At 39.8% G+C, this 19,919-nt stretch overlaps 2 protein-coding genes across 3 annotated transcripts in view; both read right to left on the minus strand.

Annotated features, from left to right (window-relative positions):
- LOC143958188 (mannose-binding protein C-like) overlaps positions 1-17,190 on the minus strand; it is a 36,498-nt gene extending 19,308 nt beyond the window's left edge. Inside the window, exons 1-2 of one of the 2 annotated variants that reach the window (XM_077467658.1) lie at positions 17,084-17,190; positions 7,677-7,868 (exon numbers count right to left, since the gene is read on the minus strand). In XM_077467658.1, coding sequence (XP_077323784.1) covers positions 7,677-7,860 — 184 coding nt within the window. In that variant the 5' untranslated portion in view covers positions 7,861-7,868; positions 17,084-17,190. The remainder of the gene's footprint in view (positions 1-7,676; positions 7,869-17,083) is intronic. The other variant, XM_077467659.1, reaches the window with a different exon arrangement.
- LOC143958170 (mannose-binding protein C-like) overlaps positions 1-19,919 on the minus strand; it is a 586,186-nt gene that overhangs the window by 134,059 nt on the left and 432,208 nt on the right. The window lies entirely within an intron of this gene.

Consider the following 19,919-nt stretch of genomic DNA (forward strand, 5'->3'; position numbering starts at 1 on the left):
ATACATTTAGGCCAAAATGTATTCAACCACTTTGGAAAAAGAAATGTCAATAAGCGCAAAAGTTATAACGTCTACCAACTAGGGTACATTTTCTGGAATTTACGCAGCTTTTAGTTTTTGACTGCCTATCTCATTTCTTGAGGTGCTAAAATGGCAGGGCAGTACAACCCCTCACCCCCCAAATGACCTCATTTTGAAAAGTAGACACCCCAAGGAGATTGCTGAGAGGCATGTTGAGCCCATTGATTTTTTTTTTTTTTGTCACAAGTGATTGAATAATGACAAAAAAAAAGTTTTTTTTACAAAAAGTTGTCACTAAATGATATATTGCTCACACATGCCGTGGTTATATGTGGAATTGCACCCCAAAATACATTTTGATACTTCTCCTGAGTATGGGGATACCTCATGTGGGAGACTTTTTGGGAGCCTAGCCACGTACAGGACCCCAAAAAGCAAGCACCGTCTTCAGGATTTCGAAGGGATTACACTTTTTATTTCAGTCCTCACTACCTATCACAATTTTGCAGGCCATGAAATGTCAAGATAGCACAAAACCCCCGAAATGACCCCATTTTGGAAAGTAAACACCCCAAGCTATTTGCTAAGAGGCATGTTGAGTATTTTGCAGATGTCGCTTTTTGTCACAAAGTTTGGAAAGTTTAAAAAAGGAAATAAATAAATGTTTATTTTCTTTGTTCATTTTCAAAAATAAATGAGAGTTGCAAAATACTCACCATGCCTCTTAGTAAATACCTTGGGTGTCGACTTTTCCAAAATGGGGTCATTTGCCCCTCTGAAGGCGGTGATTGGTTTTCGGGGTCCTGAACACGGCTAAGCTCTCAAAAAGTCTCACACATGTGGTATCCACATATTCAGGAGAACAGAAAAATGTATTTTGGGGTGTAATGCCACATATTAGACATATGCGGAAATTCGTACATTCAGGAGGATCTGAAATACAAATTTTTATGCATACCAATTTTGTACGAAATATGAAATTTAGTTTACAAACTTTGGATCCAAATTCCATTATAAAAGAATCGGACAGAATGTTCATTAATTATGATTATTCATTATGATGAAGTTAAAAACCCCAGGAAGTCAGCACAGCACAGGGATGGTGGGAGCCCCTCATAATGATAAATTCATCATAACAAACATTCGTAATTGTTACAAAAAGTTAACAAAACTAAAAGTTAAAAGTCCAGGAAGTCAGCACAGGGATGATGGGAGCCCTTCATAATGATAAATTCATCATAACGAAAATTTGTATTTCATATGAATCTGAATTGAATTTTAGACACGAATTACGAATACAAATTGATTTTAATATGAAACAGAATGGAACGAAACAAATTTATTGACTGTGCACATGTCTACCACATATGCATATGGCATGTTTGAGCAATATATCATTTAGTGACAACTTCGTGCAAAAAAAAAAGTTTGTAATTTTCCGGAAACTTGTGGCAAAATATAAAATATTCCATGGAATCAACATGCCTATCAGCAAATAGTTTGGGGTGTCTACTTTCCAAAAAGGGCTCATTTGGGGGGAGTTGAAATGTCCTGGCATTTTATGCACAACAGAGAAGCTTATGTTGCGCATCCCCTACTCGTCTAACACCTTGAACACAAAGCCCTTTCTGATACTCTTTGTTTACATGAAAAACATTTTTTTTTTGCTGGAAAATTACTTTGAACTCCCAAACATTATATATATATTTTTTAAAGCAAAGGCCCTACAGCGTAAGATGGTGGGTTTTGAAAATTTGTTTTTTACACAGTATTTGTGCATCGATTTTTCAAACGCAATTTTTTAATTAAATTTTAATGCACTAAAGCACACTATATTGACCAAATGTTTGATGAAATAAAAAGTATGATCTTATGCCAAGTACATGGATACCAAACATGACATGTTTTAAAATTGTGCACAAATGTGCATTGGCGATTAACTACATACATTTTTAAAAGCCTTTAAAGCCTTTAAATCCTTTACAGGTTACCACTTTAGATTTACAGAGGAAGTCTACTGCTAAAATTACTGCCTTCAATCTGACCTTCACAGTGATACCTCACATGTATGGTGCAATTGCTGTTTACATATGACACCAGACCAACGCTTGCGTTCGCCTTTGCGCATGAGTACGGGGGGACAGGGGTGCTTTCTTTTTTTTTTTAAACTGTTTCTTTCATTTTTTATTTTTTATCATTTTTATTGTTATCTCAGGGAATGTAAATATCCCCTATGATAGCAATAGGTAAAGGTACCCTTTTTTGAAAAAAATTGCGGTCTTGGTGTGATAAAATGCTTTCCCAATTTCCCAGTGGCACTGTTTATATCCGGCGAAAGTCATGAAATTCTTGTAGCTTACGGTTTCTTAGGCCATAGAGATGATTGGCCTAATTAGCCACTAGGATTGCTTTTACATGAAAGCCAACCGCTGGCTGAAAAGAATGATACCAAGATGATAACTAAACCTGCAGGCATCATTCTGTTATAATAAGTCCAGCAACATACCAATACGTTGTTGGGAATACAGTGGTGTGAAAAAGTGTTTGCCCCCTTCCTCATTTCCTGTTCCTTTGCATGTTTGTCACACTTAAGTGTTTCGGAACATCAAACCAATTTAAACAATAGTCAAGGACAACACAAGTAAACACAAAATGCAATTTGTAAATGAAGGTGTTTATTATTAAAGGTGAAAAAAAATCCAAACCATCATTGCCCTGTGTGAAAAAGTGATTGCCCCCCTTGTTAAAACATACTATAACTGTGGTTGTCCACACCTGAGTTCAATTTCTCTAGCCACACCCAGGCCTGATTATTGCCACACCTGTTCACAATCAAGGCATCACTTAAATAGGAGCTGCTTGACACAGTAAGGTCCACCAGAAGATCCTTAAAAGCTACACATCATGCCGAGACCCAAAGAAATTCAGGAACAATTGAGAAAGAAAGTAATTGAGATCTATCAGTCTGGAAAGGGTTATAAAGCCATTTCCAAAGCTTTGGGAATCCAGCGAACCACAGTGAGAGCCATTATCCACAAATGGTGAAGACATGGAACAGTGGTGAACCTTCCCAGGAGTGGCCGGCCGCCCAAAATTACCCCAAGAGCGCAGCGACGACTCATCCAAGAGGTCACAAAAGACCCCACAACAACGTCCAAGGAACTGCAGGCCTCACTTGCCTCAGTTAAGGTCAGCGTTCATGCCTCCACCATCAGGAAAAGACTGGGCAAAAATGGCCTGCATGGCAGAGTTCCAAGGAGAAAACCACTGCTGAGCAAAAAGAACATCAAAGCTCGTCTCAATTTCTCCACAACACATCTTGATGATCCCCAAGACTTTTGGGACAACATTCTGTGGACCGATGAGACAAAAGTGGAACTCTTTGGAAGGTGTGTGTCCAAGTATATCTGGCGTAGAAGGAACACTGCATTTCATAAAAAGAACATTATACCAACAGTAAAATATGGTGGTGGTAGTGTGATGGTCTGGGGCTGTTTTGCTGCTTCAGGACCTGGAAGACTTGCCGTGATAAAAGGAACTATGAATTCTGCTGTCTACCAAGAGATCCTGAAGGAGAATGTCCGACCATCTGTTCGTGTACTCAAGCTGAAACGAACTTGGGTTCTGCAGCAGGACAATGATCCTAAACACACCAGCAAGTCCACCACCGAATGACTGAAGAAAAACAAAATGAAGACTTTGGAGTGGCCTAGCCAAAGTTCTGACCTGAATCCTATTGAGATGTTGTGGTATGACCTTAAAAAGGCCGTTCATGCTCGAAAACCCTCTAATGTAACTGAATTAGGACAATTCTGCAAAGATGAGTGGGCCAAAATTCCTCCAGGACGCTGTAAAAGCCTCATTGCACGTTATCGCAAACGCTTGGTTGCAGTTGTTGCTGCTAAGGGTGGCCCAACCAGTTATTAGGTTTAGGGGGCAATCACTTTTTCACACAGGGCCATGATGGTTTGGATTTTTTTTCACCTTTAATAATAAACACCTTCATTTACAAATTGCATTTTGTGTTTACTTGTGTTGTCCTTGACTATTGTTTAAATTGGTTTGATGTTCCGAAACACTTAAGTGTGACAAACATGCAAAGGAACAGGAAATGAGGAAGGGGGCAAACACTTTTTCACACCACTGTATATTGTAATGTTCTTTTTTTTATGCAGCCTGTGAGCTGTATGAAAAAAAGAGATTGTTCGGTGGGTATGCCCACCATTAGAATACTGCCCTTCATCCACCCACTTCTAATGATGGGCATACATGCACTATTTTTTTATTTTTTTTTAACTGTTGTGATGAAATCACCTCCTACAGCAATGGAGTCACTGATTTACATATCACGAGAGCAAACGCTGTTGCTGTCAAGATGAATAAATCAATGGTAACGATAAAACATTAACTCAACTAAAACAACTTGATTTTTTAACGCAATCTGTGCCTAAAAAATATATGCTGAAAAATTGGGGGCAATCCACTCCTAATGTTAGGAGCAAATCGCTTCTCCACCCCTGCCCCCATGCTTCGTATATATGCTCTTTTTTTTTGCTCAAACTTGTCTTGCATACACACGGTCACACAAATGTTGTCGGAAATTCTGAACGTCAAGAACGCGGTGACATACAACACGTACTGTACAATGAGCCGAGAAATATTAAGTTCAATAGCCAGTGCAGCTCTTATGCTTGATTCCGAACATGCGTGGATTTTTGTGGGTTGGAGTTGTGTACACACGCTCAGAATTTCCGACAAAAAGTTGGAAAATTTGAGAACCTGCTCTCAAACATTTGTTGGTGGAAATTCCGACAACAAATATTTGTATGAAGCATACACACGGTCGGACTTTCAGACAATAAGTTCACATTGAACATTTGTTGTCGGAAAATCCTATTATGTGTATATGGCCCAGAAGACATACCATACCTGCAAAGCAAATACAATAAAAAATAGCAAAAATAAAACATTACAGTTCTAAAATACAGTAACAATAGAGATAGAACAATAGAGATAGAACAATAGAGAGCGAACAATAGAGCGGCCAATAGAGAGCGAACATAAGAGAGAGAACAATAGAGAAGAAAAATAAAACCACTATTTATTTATTTTATTTTTTTCTGTGTGTGTTTTTTAAATTGCACTTTTATATAAACTATAAACTCGAAACTTTCCAGATTAGGGTCTCTCAAAATCTTCCGAGACCCTGTGTAAGTGTGCCCTAGGACTGTGCAATGCTGTACCCTATGCTAATACTCCACTAGTGTGTGGTAGCATTCAAAACATTCACCAATCCAAAGACCAGGTTGGTCAGGACAGGAGGGACAATAAAAGCATCTGTCACGCCTATATACATGCTTTCTACAGACATGACATCTTGTTTGGGGTGATCATTGGGTAAGGGTACCAGGAAGGACATCCAGGAAAATGCCTCCCATGCATCCATCCATGCATTTGGTTTGGGAAGTTGGGCCACAGCACCATCTGGAAATAGAAGGGCTGTGATGTTCTCTTCCTGGAATTTAAGGAAGGATCCAGTTCATCCTGAAGCTTTGTATAGCACATAAGCATTCAGCAGAGCCAATTGGAATAAATATACAGACACTTTTTTATACCAGTATCTGGCCTTACGGGCTATTAGGTATGGCGCCAACAACTGCTCGTTGAGGTCCACCCCTCCCATTTTAGGGTTATGTTAGTGGACACAGAGGGGTTTCTCCATGACACCAGTCGCCGTTTGAATTTGGACCGTTGTGTCTGCGTGAAGGGAGGACAGAAAGAAAACATTCTTATTATCCCTCTACTTCACAGCGAGCAAATTATTACATCTCAAGCAAGCTCCCTCCCCCAGCCTAAGACGGGTAATCTACAAGCCACTGGGGTAAGCCCTGGCGATTAGATCGCACAATGTCACATGCCTCAATTCCATGATAAAATAAGTGACTAAAAAGTGTCACGCTTGTGTAATAATTGTCCACATATGAGCGGTACCCCTTTCCGAATAAGGGTGACATTAAGTCCCACACAATCTTATCAGTGCTACCTATGTGGTCTGGGCAGTTCTCTGGCTCTACGTAACTCTTCCCTTGTTAACCATAAAACTATATGTATAGCCTGATGCCCTGTCACAGAGCTTATACATCTTGACCCCATATCTGGCACACTTGCTGGGAAGATACTGTTTGAATGACAAGCGCACCAGAAAACATAATCAGGGACTTATCAATGTAGACAACTTGATCAGGAGTAAACAAGGCTGCAAACTGCTGGTTGATCTGCTCGTATCGTATCCTGATCATGCAAGAACACAGGCATATGGTGAATTGGGTCAGTGCACTAATATGACCGCAACTCACTTTTTTTAGTAATGCCCATGAGGAGGGATAGGCCACGGAAAGTCCTAAAGTCAGAGACCATAATAGGTCTCCAATCTCTGGCAAGGGTCAACTGGAGATTAGCGGCGATGAATTGAGCAGCATACAAATCGGTTTGGTCGACAAAAGATCTATAGAGCTCTTCCGTGAAAAACAGCGAATAAAAATCAAGTGACGTAAAATGAACTCGTTCCACCTGAATTCTGGGTTGGACAGTGAATGGGGAAAGTACAGGTGCTGCAGAAGTGGTGGACTCCCAATTCAGATTGGCAAATGCAGCAGGAAGGGCACTATGGGCTTGACAGGCTTGTCTTTGTCTTCTTGGTGGCTGCGGGACACTAGTTGTGCTAGCCACCTCACCAGCTTGAACTGCACTTATGGGCCTCGCCACGTCACCAAGTGTTACTGCAGTGCTGAATGTACGACCAGGATGTACTAGGCTGCTTTTGCTTGCCAGTTCACCAGAAGGATGAGCAGCACTAGTATTGGCTCTCTGCTCCATACGAAAGCCCTGTGGTTCTTGCACCTCAGCAACAGCAGAAGAACAGGGTCGGGTACACCTGACCTTGGCAGGGACCACTACTCTGTCGTCAGAGCTATCTGTCTGTGTGCTGCTGCTGTCTACAGGTTCATATTCTGTGCCGGAATCTGACAGATGGGTGACTTCCTTGTGTAGGACTCTTTACTAGTGTACCTTCGAATGGACATTTTGGCCTCTAAATTTACTGGTACAACTAGTGAGACTCACAGGAAAAAGAGCACCTGGCTGTCAGTGACTGCTTCAAACACTACCAAAAAAACTGTTAGCATTCGCAGGGAACAGGCCTGACATCTTGCGAATGCTGCAGTTATGTGTTTAGTGTTTTGTAAACGACAGTGATCGATTGATACTCCAATCGAAACAATGAATCCTAATCAAGCTGCTCCACAAAAACTCACCTAGAGATACTTTATGGTCCTGGAAGTAGCTGTTCTATAGACATGGAGATGGCTGTTCTATGGACCAAGAGGTGGTTGCTCCAAGGATCTGGAGGTGGTGTCTAAATGGACGTGGAGGTGAATGTTCTATGGACTGGGAGGTGACTGCTCTATGAACCTGGATGTGGCATTACTATGTTCCCGGAAGTAACTGCTCTGTGAACTTAGAAATTTCAATGGATCAATGGATCTAGTGGTAGCTGCTTTATAGCCCTGGAGATGGCTCGAACAATTTGCAGCTTCTTTATAAACTTGTCTCATACAGTTTAAGCATTTGACAGCATTAAAATATGTTTTTCATACCTGTTTCTCCCTTTTCCCCTCTTTCTCCATTTGTTCCATTTTTGCCATTCTTTCCAGGAGCTCCACATGTGATAATAGAGTAGGCATTCTCACTTGAGTCATAGCACACTTGTGTGGCTGGTGTCACTAAAGCTACATGAAGCAAAAGAACACCAAGCACCTTCACAATTTGTATATTCCACATTTTTTAGTCTGTAGAGGAGAAAGAAAATTTTTTGTCACTGACCGCCAAAAAAAACTTCAAAACCCAATATTATCTGCAGACAAGCAAATTAATTGCACATGGCTCCCGTATTAAAAAAGAGGAACAGAAAGAGATTGAAGATCTATTAGATAGAATTCATAAACTTGAAGTCAAACATAAGATACGCTTTCGATTTCGTAGATGCCCAAGAATTGGAGACCCTGCGAATAAATCTGTCACAGTGTCTGGATCAAAAGACTAAAGATAGGTATAGATATTTTGCCCATTGTTTTTATGAGCAGGGAAATAAGTGTGGCAACGCAACTAAAAAAACAATAAGAATCTCACCACATTCATTTTCTGTTGGTAAATAAAAAACAAGTAGTAGATACTCAATTAATAGCGGCAGAATTCCACCATTTTTATACATCTTTATATAATGTTTCCTCTCCTTCTTTGAATGCTGCAATGACTGTGTTGCCATTTGCGGGCTTGGAAGAAATGGAACGTCCAATTACTACAGAGGGATTGGGTAATAGTAATAGCTACATTACCATTAGGTAAGAGCCCTGGGCCGGATGGCTTCACAAATGTATATTATAAAAAATTCCTTTCAACTTTGATACATCCTCTTTGCAATTATCGTAACTCTATCACTGCTTCAAACCCGCTGTCCTCAGAAGCTACTGGTCCATGAAAATAAAATTGAGTAGAATGGGTGCTATACCTTTAAATCAATAATAAGTTTCAACTTACAAAGTCCTATAACCATTGGTGCTGTGAAATTGCTGCTAAGTGAAATATTTAGAAATTATTAATATATGCATGCCCTTTATTGCAAGGGCCCCTTACTAATATAAATTTCAAGTGCACCTTCTGAAAAAAAAAAAAAAAAAAAAAATATATATATATATATATATGTGTGCAATTCTAAACGTTATAAGCCATTAATCAACATTTATAACCCATGCCAGTGATTGTGGCAAAAAAATATAATAAAAAATTAACAAACAGGTGCATTGTAATGTGCAAAAAGTTCAAATCTTCCAATTTCCTTTCCTATACTGTAAGTGTGGAAATATAGACAGATGCTTTATATTATGCAAAACAATTCACGGCCAAAGTTTTTATTTCCAAGTGGTGACATGTGCAAATTCCAGAACAACTGGTCCATGTTGTGGTCCTTCCAAAATCTGGGAAGGATCTACAACAATGTGCCAACTATAGGCCCATATCCCTTCTTAATTCAGATACTAAAATATTTTCTAAAATATTGGCCCTTTGATTACAGGAGCATGTGGTGAAATTAATTCATCAGGATCAGAATGGCTTTATAAAGAATCGAGAAGCTAGAGATAACACAATTCAAGTTCTTCATATTCTTCACTAGGCTCAAAATGGGCCTAAACAAACTCCACGAGCGGTAATATCAATGGATGATGAGAAAGCATTTGATAGGGTAAATTGCAATCCCACAAAGCTTTTTTAAACGTATGCGCAGAGCCTTTCAGACTTTTGTATGGAATGACAAACATCTTAGACTGGCTTATGATATACTGCGCAGACCTAAGTGGGAGGGAGGGGTCGGGCTTCTTGATATCACTCTATACTATAAGGCCATGTTTCTAGTATGTGTCCTAAATTGGTGTCATGACACAACAAATAAAATATGAGTCTCTTTGGAGAAAACAATGGCAGGTAGGAACTTGGCAGGGGCACCTTGGATTCCAAGAGTGTCAAGGGGTCTTTCAGAATGGACATCTCCCTTAACGTTGACATCCAGTTCGCATTGTGCGCTATACAAGTATTTCATTCAATGAATATAATTGTCAAACTGGCCCCACAGACATCTCCTTTGGCCCCCACGGGGATATATCCTTGGTTCTCCCCAGGGGAAGAACTTAGAACACTGGGAGTATGGGGTACAGATGGGAATACAATGTTTGCCCCAAGGGGTAAATTGACCCCTCTAGGAGCTGACATCATCTCTTGGGAGATCTAGAATAAGATCTTTAAGCTCGTTAACTGCATTTGAAGTGTTATGTTTTCATATCTCAGAATCTGGACGCCTATTAGCTCAAATGTATAGACTGGTCCTTAGTGGGCAATACACCTCAACTCCATATTTTATTAGAGAATGGGGGAGAGAGCTAGGGTGTCATTTCGCATCTTTACAACTTAAGAGATTGATTAAAAGGACCCACGCCTCCTCTATAAGTTCCCAAATTCAGGAGATGTCATATAAATTCTTAAACAGATGGTATCAGACTCCTATGCCTAGCACAGATATACGTGACAAGAGATGATCGCTGCTGGAGAGGTTGTGGACAACGGGGCACATACATCCATATATGGTGTATGTGCCCCAAGATTAAATCATTTTGAGAATCAATTGCAGTGTTTATTAAACAACTGACAATTAGACCCATAGAAGTTACTCCTTTACATTTTCTGTTTCATGGGATGCCATGTTCTAAAAAGTTCTATAAAAAAGCATTACACCTTATCTGTTGAATGCAGCAAAAGCATTAATACCAAGGCTCTGGAAACAGGCCCCACCTTGATGCAATGGAAAAAGGAGTTTCAGAGGTATTTTCAGTTAAGGACCAAAAGGATATGTTTAAAGATATATGGGCAGGTTGGATGTATTACTCAAGAGAAATATCAGCTGTCTAGGGTTACTGGTGATCCCCTTATATTGGTTAAAGTATATATAGCAGTAGATTTTCCCCTTAGATGCACCTGTTATTAGTTAATGGTTATTTATTTTAGTATGAGAAACCCCACATGGGAAAGGTTTTTTTTTTTTACAACCAGTTGATGGAACAGATATGAGAGGGGGAGGAGGAGAGTGAAGGGACAGTTGGTAGGAGGAAAGAGATGAGAGAGGGAGGGGAAGAGGGAAAGGGCAAAGGGAAATAGATTTTTTTTAAGGGGCTTTTAAAGTTAAATACCCTAAATATACTGTAGATCACTTGAGTGTAGTTTTTAAATTCATATTGTAAATGATTTAGAAATTTTAGATTATGTTTTGTATGAATGGATTATAGTGAATTTTCACTGCACATTTGAAGAATTGTAGATGAACAGTGTTCATCCCTAATTATAAAACATTTTTATTTATTTTTTATGCACATATGAGGAAATGGAACAGGGCATCCCTAAATTAAATTTGTTTTTTTTTCTCCTTCCTTCTTTTGTTGCTGTCTTTCTCCTTTTCACACCCTCTTTCATTGAAGAGAGGCAAGATTTAATGCTAGGAAGGTTTTTGGGTTGTGTTTTTTTTGTATTTTTTTGTATTTATTTATTTTATTTATGCTATGTGTTAATTGTATATAAATATAAGTAGAAAAAACAAGGTATTTATACACATTAAAATGTGTACAATGTAGATAAAAAAAAGGAATATATGTTGATATATTTTAATGTTCTCCCAATTGGAGATGTTTATTATAGCACTTTGATTCATTAAAAATATAAAAAAAAAAAAATCTTCATACTGGTTTCTCCCTTTTCCTCCTCTTTTTCCATCTGTCTCATTTCTTCAATTCTTTTCAGGAGCTCCACATGTGATAATAGAGTAGGCATTCTCATTTGAGTCATAGCATACTTGTGTGGCTGGTGTCTTTAATAGAGATGGGCTGAACGGACCCCTGTTCTGTTCACACCAGAACTTTCAAACACCAGGAAAGTTCGGACCAGAATAACAAACTCTATTAAAGTCAATGTGACCCGAACGTCAAAAATCAAAAGTGCTCATTTTAAAGGCTTATATGCAAGTAATTGGGCATACAATGGTTATAGGGGTCCGGGTCCTGTCCTGAGGGACATGTATCAATAAAAAAAGTTTGTGAAAAAAGTAATTTTTAAATGAGCAGTGATTTTTTGATTTTAAAGTGAAAGCATAAAAATGAAAAACTCCTTCCAATATAGTGCCTGGGAGTCCCCTTAGTCTACCTGTAACGTGGCACATCTGTACCATGTCTAGAATCTGCTGCAGCAATAATTGCATTTATGAAGCCAAAAAAATATTATTTTGCTCAGCAACAGCTGGGGAGCCAGTGTGCATGATGAGGCCACAATGAAGTGCACTGGGAACAAGAGAGATTAGAGATTTTTTTGATACATTCTGGTGTCACAGTAACAGGTGTGTAAAAATTGGTCTTTGGGTGTCTGTGGCACCTTATACAGGTACTCTTGATGAAAGCAAGAATTGGCCTTGCTGTAAAAAATCGCAATGCTATGCACCTGTCAAACAGGTGCAGAAAAATTGGTCTTTGGGTGTCAGTGGTGCCTTCCCACCATAACCCTATAGAGGTACTCTTGATGAAAGCAAGAATTGGTCTTGCTTAAAAAAAGTTGCAATGATAGGCATTTGTCAAACAGGTGCAGAAAAATTACTCTTTGGGTGTTAATTGTGCCCATGAAACCTATACCAAAAGCATTCTACCAGATGAAATGATTGACCACCCTCAAAGCTAGGCAGTCTCAAAGTCCTGCAGAGATTCCACATCCCAAAAAGACTTAATCAGTGACATCTGCATCAGAGGCTTCATAGCTGGTAATCCAGGACTGATTCATTTTTTATAAAAGTCAAACGGTCTACGGAGTCTGTGGACAGACACGTTCTATGACCAGTAACAAAACCTCCTGCAGCACTGAATGCCCATTCTGAAAGCACGTTGGGCAGTCTAACAACTCATTAGAAAAAGTAGAGTACTAATGCGCTATCTAGAAAATGCTTGACAGTCAATATTAAAAGCTAAAAATATATAAAAAAATGTAAAAATAATATTTTCATATAAAGTGCTTGGTGGAAAGTGGAAAGCAGCTGGACTTCTATAGTGTTACCGGCACCAATAAATCTGTGTATAAATAATGAAGTAGCGCTAACAAAAACAAGTGCAAATGTGCTTAGAAATACACTTAGGCCGCGTACACACGCGGGGACTGTTCGCTCAACTTTGTCCGCTGAACAGTGTTTCGGCGGACAGTCCGCTCGTGTGTGGGCTTTCAGCGGACAGTTTCAGCGGACAGTCTGCTGAACAAAGTTTTTCGGAAATTCCGAAAAACTGTCCGCTGAAACTCTGTTTCAGCGAACAGTCCCCTCGTGTGTAGGCTTGTTCGTCAAACTAAGTTCCGCGCATGCTCAGAAAGGATTTACACGCCGAAGTTTGCATTGCAGTGTATAGGACGTCGTATTTTTCGTCCCGTCGTACGTGCCGTTCACGTCATCGCGCACGGTTTCAGCTGACTGTTCGTTCGTCGTGTGTGGGCAAGTCCGTCCATGCTAATTTTGAGCGGACTGTCCGCTGAAACTGTTTGGCGGACAAAGTTGGGCGAACAGTCCCCGCGTGTGTACGCGGCCTTATTCCTCCTGAAATTGTGCCTTAGCACAAACAATTATTAACAAACAATTATAGTGATAAATAAAACGTTCAAAACATGAATAAGTCTGATCCAGTGAATAAAGTGCAATAAAATCCAGTGAATAAAGTGCATCACATCTTCTTATTATTATTCAATTAATTAGATTAAAATTGACCATATTTCAATATTTAAAGTGCATCAATAATCAGTCTAAAAAAATGTTCCCATCAAAAAGTGCATCCAAAAAGTAGTTTGACAATTCAAGGAAATGTTCAGTCTCTTAATTCTATGTGATCAAGCAGAGATGAGGGGGACAGGGACGAATAAGGGAGTCCAATCTAAAATACTGCTATGAATATATTCAGGATCCTCCGCCAGTTGTACCAGCCTCTCACCTTCAAGGAAGACCCCCACGGGTCAAATGGTGCATCAATGGACAACAGTGTGGTCACTTTCTCCTCCTTGATGGCTCCAGAAACAGAAGAAATGATGCCCTGCCTAATGACTGACCACCATGTCCACCTTTGCCTGTGGACACATTTTTTGCTGGCCCCCTTACTGTGCCAAGGGAGCATCTGCCTCATTTATAACATCTGCTAATGATGAAACTCGTCTGGAGGAAAGCACGTAGTGACATTACCACTCAATCTTACTAGGAGGATGGGCTCTGTGTGTTTGTGCCGGCTGGCATCTTTTTAATATGCATGCAATCTTCTACTTAAATGTAAGAGCATTACCTGGCTTTTTAATTAATGCAATTGCCGCAGTATCACGCTATGGTCAGTTTGCTTTCTTTTGGGGCATCAATTTGAGTATAGGAGAGGAAGTGATCTGTATGATCCAGCCCACCGGCACCAGTGTTGACATCCGCAAGCTAAAGGCCTTGGCTGGGTTATAGCCATCTGCCCTTTATGCTTGCCATCTGGTAAGCAGATATCAGTTACAGTGGTTAGGCACTCTCTTCTCTGTGTGTATACACTGTGGTGACATCAAGATTTACAAGTGTTTCATATGGACTTTTCTTATATAGTTTATGGTTTTAAATGGATTTACTGATTGAGACTTTTTTTAAAAAAAAATTTCCATTTCCAATGTAAAAAAGTGTTTGGTGCACTTTAATTTGAGTACTCACACTACACAGACACATTCCACGGATACACTATAGTATACTGCAATATAATGCGCCAAACATACAGTGATGCACAGAACTATATATTACTACAGTATATATACTACAGTAACTCACACAGAAGTAAATGGCGCTAAACTGGCAGTAAGGCTCGATTCACACTAGCGCGTTTTTTGATGCATTTTGCATTTTGCAGAAATGCAAGGAAATTTTTTTAACATAGGTTCCTATGGAACATGTTCACATCAATGCATTTTTGTGCCCCTGCGTTTTTGGAAAGGGTCGGGAACTTTTTTTCATGCAAAATGCAGCATTTTGCATGTAATAGAAGTCAATGGACCTGCATCAAAAACGCAAGTACCGCGTTTTTGCCACGATTTTGCCGCGATTTGCGTTTTTTTTCCTCCATTTTTTCACTGTATATATCTGGTTGCTAAGCAACCACAGTGTAAAAAAAAACAAAAACAAAAAAAAAACGCAAAACATGGCAAAATCGCCGCAAAATCACAGTAAAAATGCGTGTCCAAAAACGCGGCAAGCACCACAAAAAGCACTGCAAAAACGCCCAAAAGCAACATGCATAGATGTGAATCAAGCCTAACACACAAAACTATATGCCGTTAAACTGACAGTAAAACACAAAACGATATGGTGTTAAATTGGCAGTAACACACACAGAAGTAAATTACATTAAACTGGCAGTAACGCACGCAAAACGATATGGCGTTAAACTAACAGTAATGCACACAGAACTATATGGCGTTAAACTGCAGTAACACATGCAAAACTATATTGTGTTAAACTGGCAGTAATGCACACAGAAGTAAATAGCGTTAAACTGGCAGTAACGCATCAAACTATATGGCGTTAAACTGCCAGTAACGCACACAAAACGATATGGCGTTAAGTTGGCAGTAACGCACAAAGCTATATGGCGTTTAACTGGCAGCAAAGCACACAAAACGATATGGCGTTAAACTGGCAGTAACGCACATAGAACTATATGGCGTTAAACTGGCAGTAACGCACACAAAACTATATGATATTAAACTGCCAGTAATGCACACAGAAGTAAATGGTGTTAAACTGCCAGTAGTGCACAAAACTATATGACGTTAAACTGGCAGTAACACACACAAAACAATATGGCGTTAAACTGGCAGTAACGAGCACAGAAGTAAATGCTGTTAAACTGGCAGTAATGCACACTGAACTATATGGCATTGAACTGGCAGTAATGCACACAAAACTATATGATGTTAAACTCGAAGTAACGCACACAGAACTATATAGCGTTAAACTGGCAGTAACGCACGCAAAACTATATGGTGTTCAACTGGCAGTAACATACAGAACTATGTGGCATTGAACTGGCAGTAACGCACGCAAAAAGATATGGCGTTAAACTGGCAGTAACACATACAGAGGTAAATGGCGTTAAACTGGCAGTAACATAATCAAATAAACAGTGTTCACCCATCACTACACTGACACTATCTGAACTGTCCCTACTCTATCTATACACTAATCTAAAGATTACTGACATGGTCTCACTACACTACACTGAAACTATATGACCTGTCCCTATTCTCGCTAATGTATGTATGAATGACTCGGTCTCACTACACTCACACTATCCCTAGACTGACACTAAACTAATATTCTACACTGACAATTGAAGCAAAATAGCACAGTATAGCACACTAACTAACTGATAGCACACTGAAATCACACTGAAAATGTCTGCCATTAAAAGAATACTTGTATACTGTGGGACAGGAATGAGCCGTGATTGAATAAAGTCATGATGACAGTGTCCAATTATGACTCTGACAGCTTTCACTGCTTCAGCCAATTAGGGCTTGCAATGCACTGTTCAGCACCACAATGCATTGTGGTCAGTACGGGGGGTGAAAAAATGGTCGAACGGCTGTATCTCCTCTTTAAATTGGTCAATGGTAAGAATATCCTTTTATATTAGTGGTCAGTGAGAAGAATGTCCCTTACATTGGTGGTCAGAAAGCCACACTTACTAACAGATAAAAAAATTATTGGTATCATTCGGCTGACTCTGCCAAATGGCACTGGACCTGGAACTATGCAAGCACCATCAGATGGAAGGTCAATCAGTCACAGCTCAAGGAGTCCCAAGTAACCTCTGGAGGAACCCTGGTTAAGAATGGCTGTTCTATACAACTGCTGTGATAACAGATATTATTCTGTATATAGCTAGAGGAATAGTCTTTCATATGGAGATTGCTGGGGGCCTCACCACAAATATCTACATCTTTAGTCCTCGTATAAGCGCCAATCAGCTCAACTTAGAATGGGCAAAGTATATGTTGATGTCAAGCCAATTTACAACCAAACTCAACCATCTAAAAAAAAAAAAAAAACTGAAAAAAAGAGTACATTAGATATATTAATAAGATGTTAATGTCATTTTAAAAGTAATTTTCACTCTTTAAATCAGTAACATAACCTCTGATGATCCTGCCATGAAGATAATTGTTTAAGCACTCTCTTTTCATGGGCGTTGTAACCCCACCACATGGGTTTCCATCAGAGCATGGTCTACACTTGTCACTATCTGGAAACCTATTCGAGAAAATTCTATACTTAGTGCATGTCTAGTTGGCTACAGAGAGGTTGCAGGAATTATTCTGTGTTACAGTGTTGCAATTACATAGAAATGCAATCATATAAATATCATTCAAATAGTACCCGAAAGTGTAATTCTACTCACGACTTGAGCACGTAGAAATCTGAATCAGGTGTAGTGCAATAGCTTCAACCTGCCTCTATATATATTGATAAGATGTTGGTTTATGTGCATAATCTAAATAAACAAAAGGCTACAAATATGTATAAACACAGTAAAATATGCAAAATTTTAAGGAAATTCTCCCTAGAGTTTGACATTTCCTGTAGAGTTACTGTGTCATGGGTAATAAGGAGGACACCCTTCTGAAAAAAGTGTGGGAACAAGGAAATTGTTCTGTTCCTAACATTGAATGCATGGCATTAATAAGTCAGCATAGGTAACTAGATACTTTCTATATGAAATGACCAATAGGAGGAACATTTTCAGTCCAGTAGCTAAACATTCAAAATCTCCATTATGGGCTAACATAATTTTTTCCCCAATCCTGCCTCTCACCCTGATCTAACCCATCCTACAAGACATTTTCCCCATTTAAAGGAAAAAGAAAGTATTTCCAATATCTCACATTACAGCATCCCAAGTGTTTGCGGACTCACCTCTTAGCGGTGCAATCCAGAGTTTTTTTGGGTAAAGGACCCCAAATAAGGAAGTCACAACAGGACCATGCAGCTTAATCATGGGAAAATTTTAATCAAAAATTTAAGTACAAAAAACACTGGGTAAAAAACTCCACCAACACCTTCACAAAGTCTAAAATAGGTATAAAAAGAAAATGTTGTCTGGGATAGACGCAACTGTGGGCACCAAATGTTAGTAATGCTACTTTCACACTGGGGACGCAAGAGCGTTGGAACTATAGCGTCACTTGTTTTAGAGACATTTTTTGGCTGCTAGGGGAGTACTTTTAACCCCCCCACTAGCGGCCGAGGAAAGGGTTAAAAGTGCCTGTGTTGCAGCACTTTGGAAGCGGTGCCCATTCATTTCAATGGGCGGGGTGATTTGGAAGCACTGTACATGGCGCTCCAAACCACCCCAAAGATGATGCTTACAGGACTTTTCTCTGTGCTTTAAGACTTAGAAGGGATTTTATTTTCTTACGTAGGTCAAGCAAGAGTGTTTCAGTTTCCAGTGCTAATGATTGTGTATGCTTGTCAGATCAGTAAGTTCCTTTTCTGCCTCTATTTGGCAGTGCCAGTTTTCATAAATTCCCCCCATATTACACACTTATGGGCTGCCCACACTGTCAGTGGTCCCATCAGTGATGTTTTCCTTAAAGTACAGTTGTATCGCTTCTGTTATCTTTTCTACAGTTGATGTGTCTGTGAGTAATGAGGAATTCAACCTTCAGTTGGGGGCTCCAAGTCGTCAAAGCCCTTGTACACACAGTTGGACATTCCAACAACAAAATCCGTTGGATTTTGTCCTACAGATTTTGTCCGAAACTGGTGTTGCATACACACGGTCGGACAAAGTTGTTGGAAAATCCAATCATTAGTAATGTGATGACGTTATTTAGCCTGGGACTATGTTCAGGCTAGTAGCCAATAGCTTTGGTCTAGGAATATGATCTGAGCATGCGTGGCACTTTGTCCAATCGGAATTCTCTACAAATGATCGGACAAAGTCTGATCGGATCATGTTGTCGGAAAATTTTATAGCCCAGCTCTAAAACTTTGTCGGTTGGATATTCTGACGGAAACCGTCCGATGGAACCCACACAAGGTCGGATTATCCGACAACACGGTCCAATCAGACATTTTCCATCGGAATGTCCGACCGTGTATACAAGGGCTAACAGTTTTGTGTAATGACACTGAGATCGGTGCATGGTCTGAGAACGTTTTTATGCCTATCTTGGTGGTTCGCAAAAGGTGTAGGTCTCACTGTGATAAGAAAATGTAAATTAATGTATGGAAATTTGTTGTGCAAAGCCGAGTAGAATCTAAAATCTCCACCTGTGGGATTGCTCAAGCGCCAGGTGTCAAATAAAGTGAGTGAAGTCAGAAGTTTTTTAATTTTACGTCGCTTTTTTGTATAGCAAACTGGATTTGCCACCTGAAGTGTCCTGTAGGGGGTTTAGCGCTAAGTTGAAGTCCTTGCAGGACTTTTCTAATGTCCCGCAAGTGCACCACCCAGTGTGAAAGCACTCAGGTGTTCACATTCGGGCAGCATGGGAAGCAGTTTTCAGGCACTTTACAAGCGCTATTTCTAGTGCTAAAATGCCTGAAAACTGCCTCAGTGTGAAAGGGGTCATAATTATTATGGCCCATTCAGGTCTGCAGCAGATAGATATTCAGGTGGATCACCAGATTGGGCTTGTCCTCATCTGGATTTGGAATGTATGCACAATAGTGGGACTGAAAGTAGAGTAGCACAGGGCTGTGGGGGATAGAGTCTCTTGAACCTTCAGCACTGTATAGTATCAGTTATTATGCAAACTTATTAATACTGATGAGAGTCAGTTGGTTCAAACACTCATACAGGCAGCAGTAAAGTGCACGCACACTGTAAGCAAAGTATGGGGTCGTTGGATCTGCTCACCCAACCAATACATCAGTATGTCCACTTCCTGGATCAGAGGAGGAAAGCATGGTCCTCGCAAGTGTATATCTCACAGGGAATTAGGTTGGCTGCCAATGTTGGTACTCAATTGCTCTGGTCTCTCGCAGGGGTTAGAGCAGTCTGTAGTCATCTAGTCAGTATGCGTGGCCTGTGCTGAAGATGGCATTCACTGCCTCAATAGGTACATCAAGGGTGTGCCAGTGTGGAGCCACGTCACCCGTGATGTCAGTGCGTCACTCACGTGGTGTGTTTTCCACACTTACCTTGTTAAAGGATAAATATACCTTTTGGCACATGTTACATATTCTACCCATATCTAGGTTGGAACTTTTA

Source organism: Lithobates pipiens, unplaced genomic scaffold (assembly GCF_037356315.1).
Source record: "Lithobates pipiens isolate NorthernLeopardFrog02 unplaced genomic scaffold, aLitPip1_a1.2 Scaffold_59, whole genome shotgun sequence".
Classification (NCBI taxonomy): domain Eukaryota; kingdom Metazoa; phylum Chordata; class Amphibia; order Anura; family Ranidae; genus Lithobates; species Lithobates pipiens.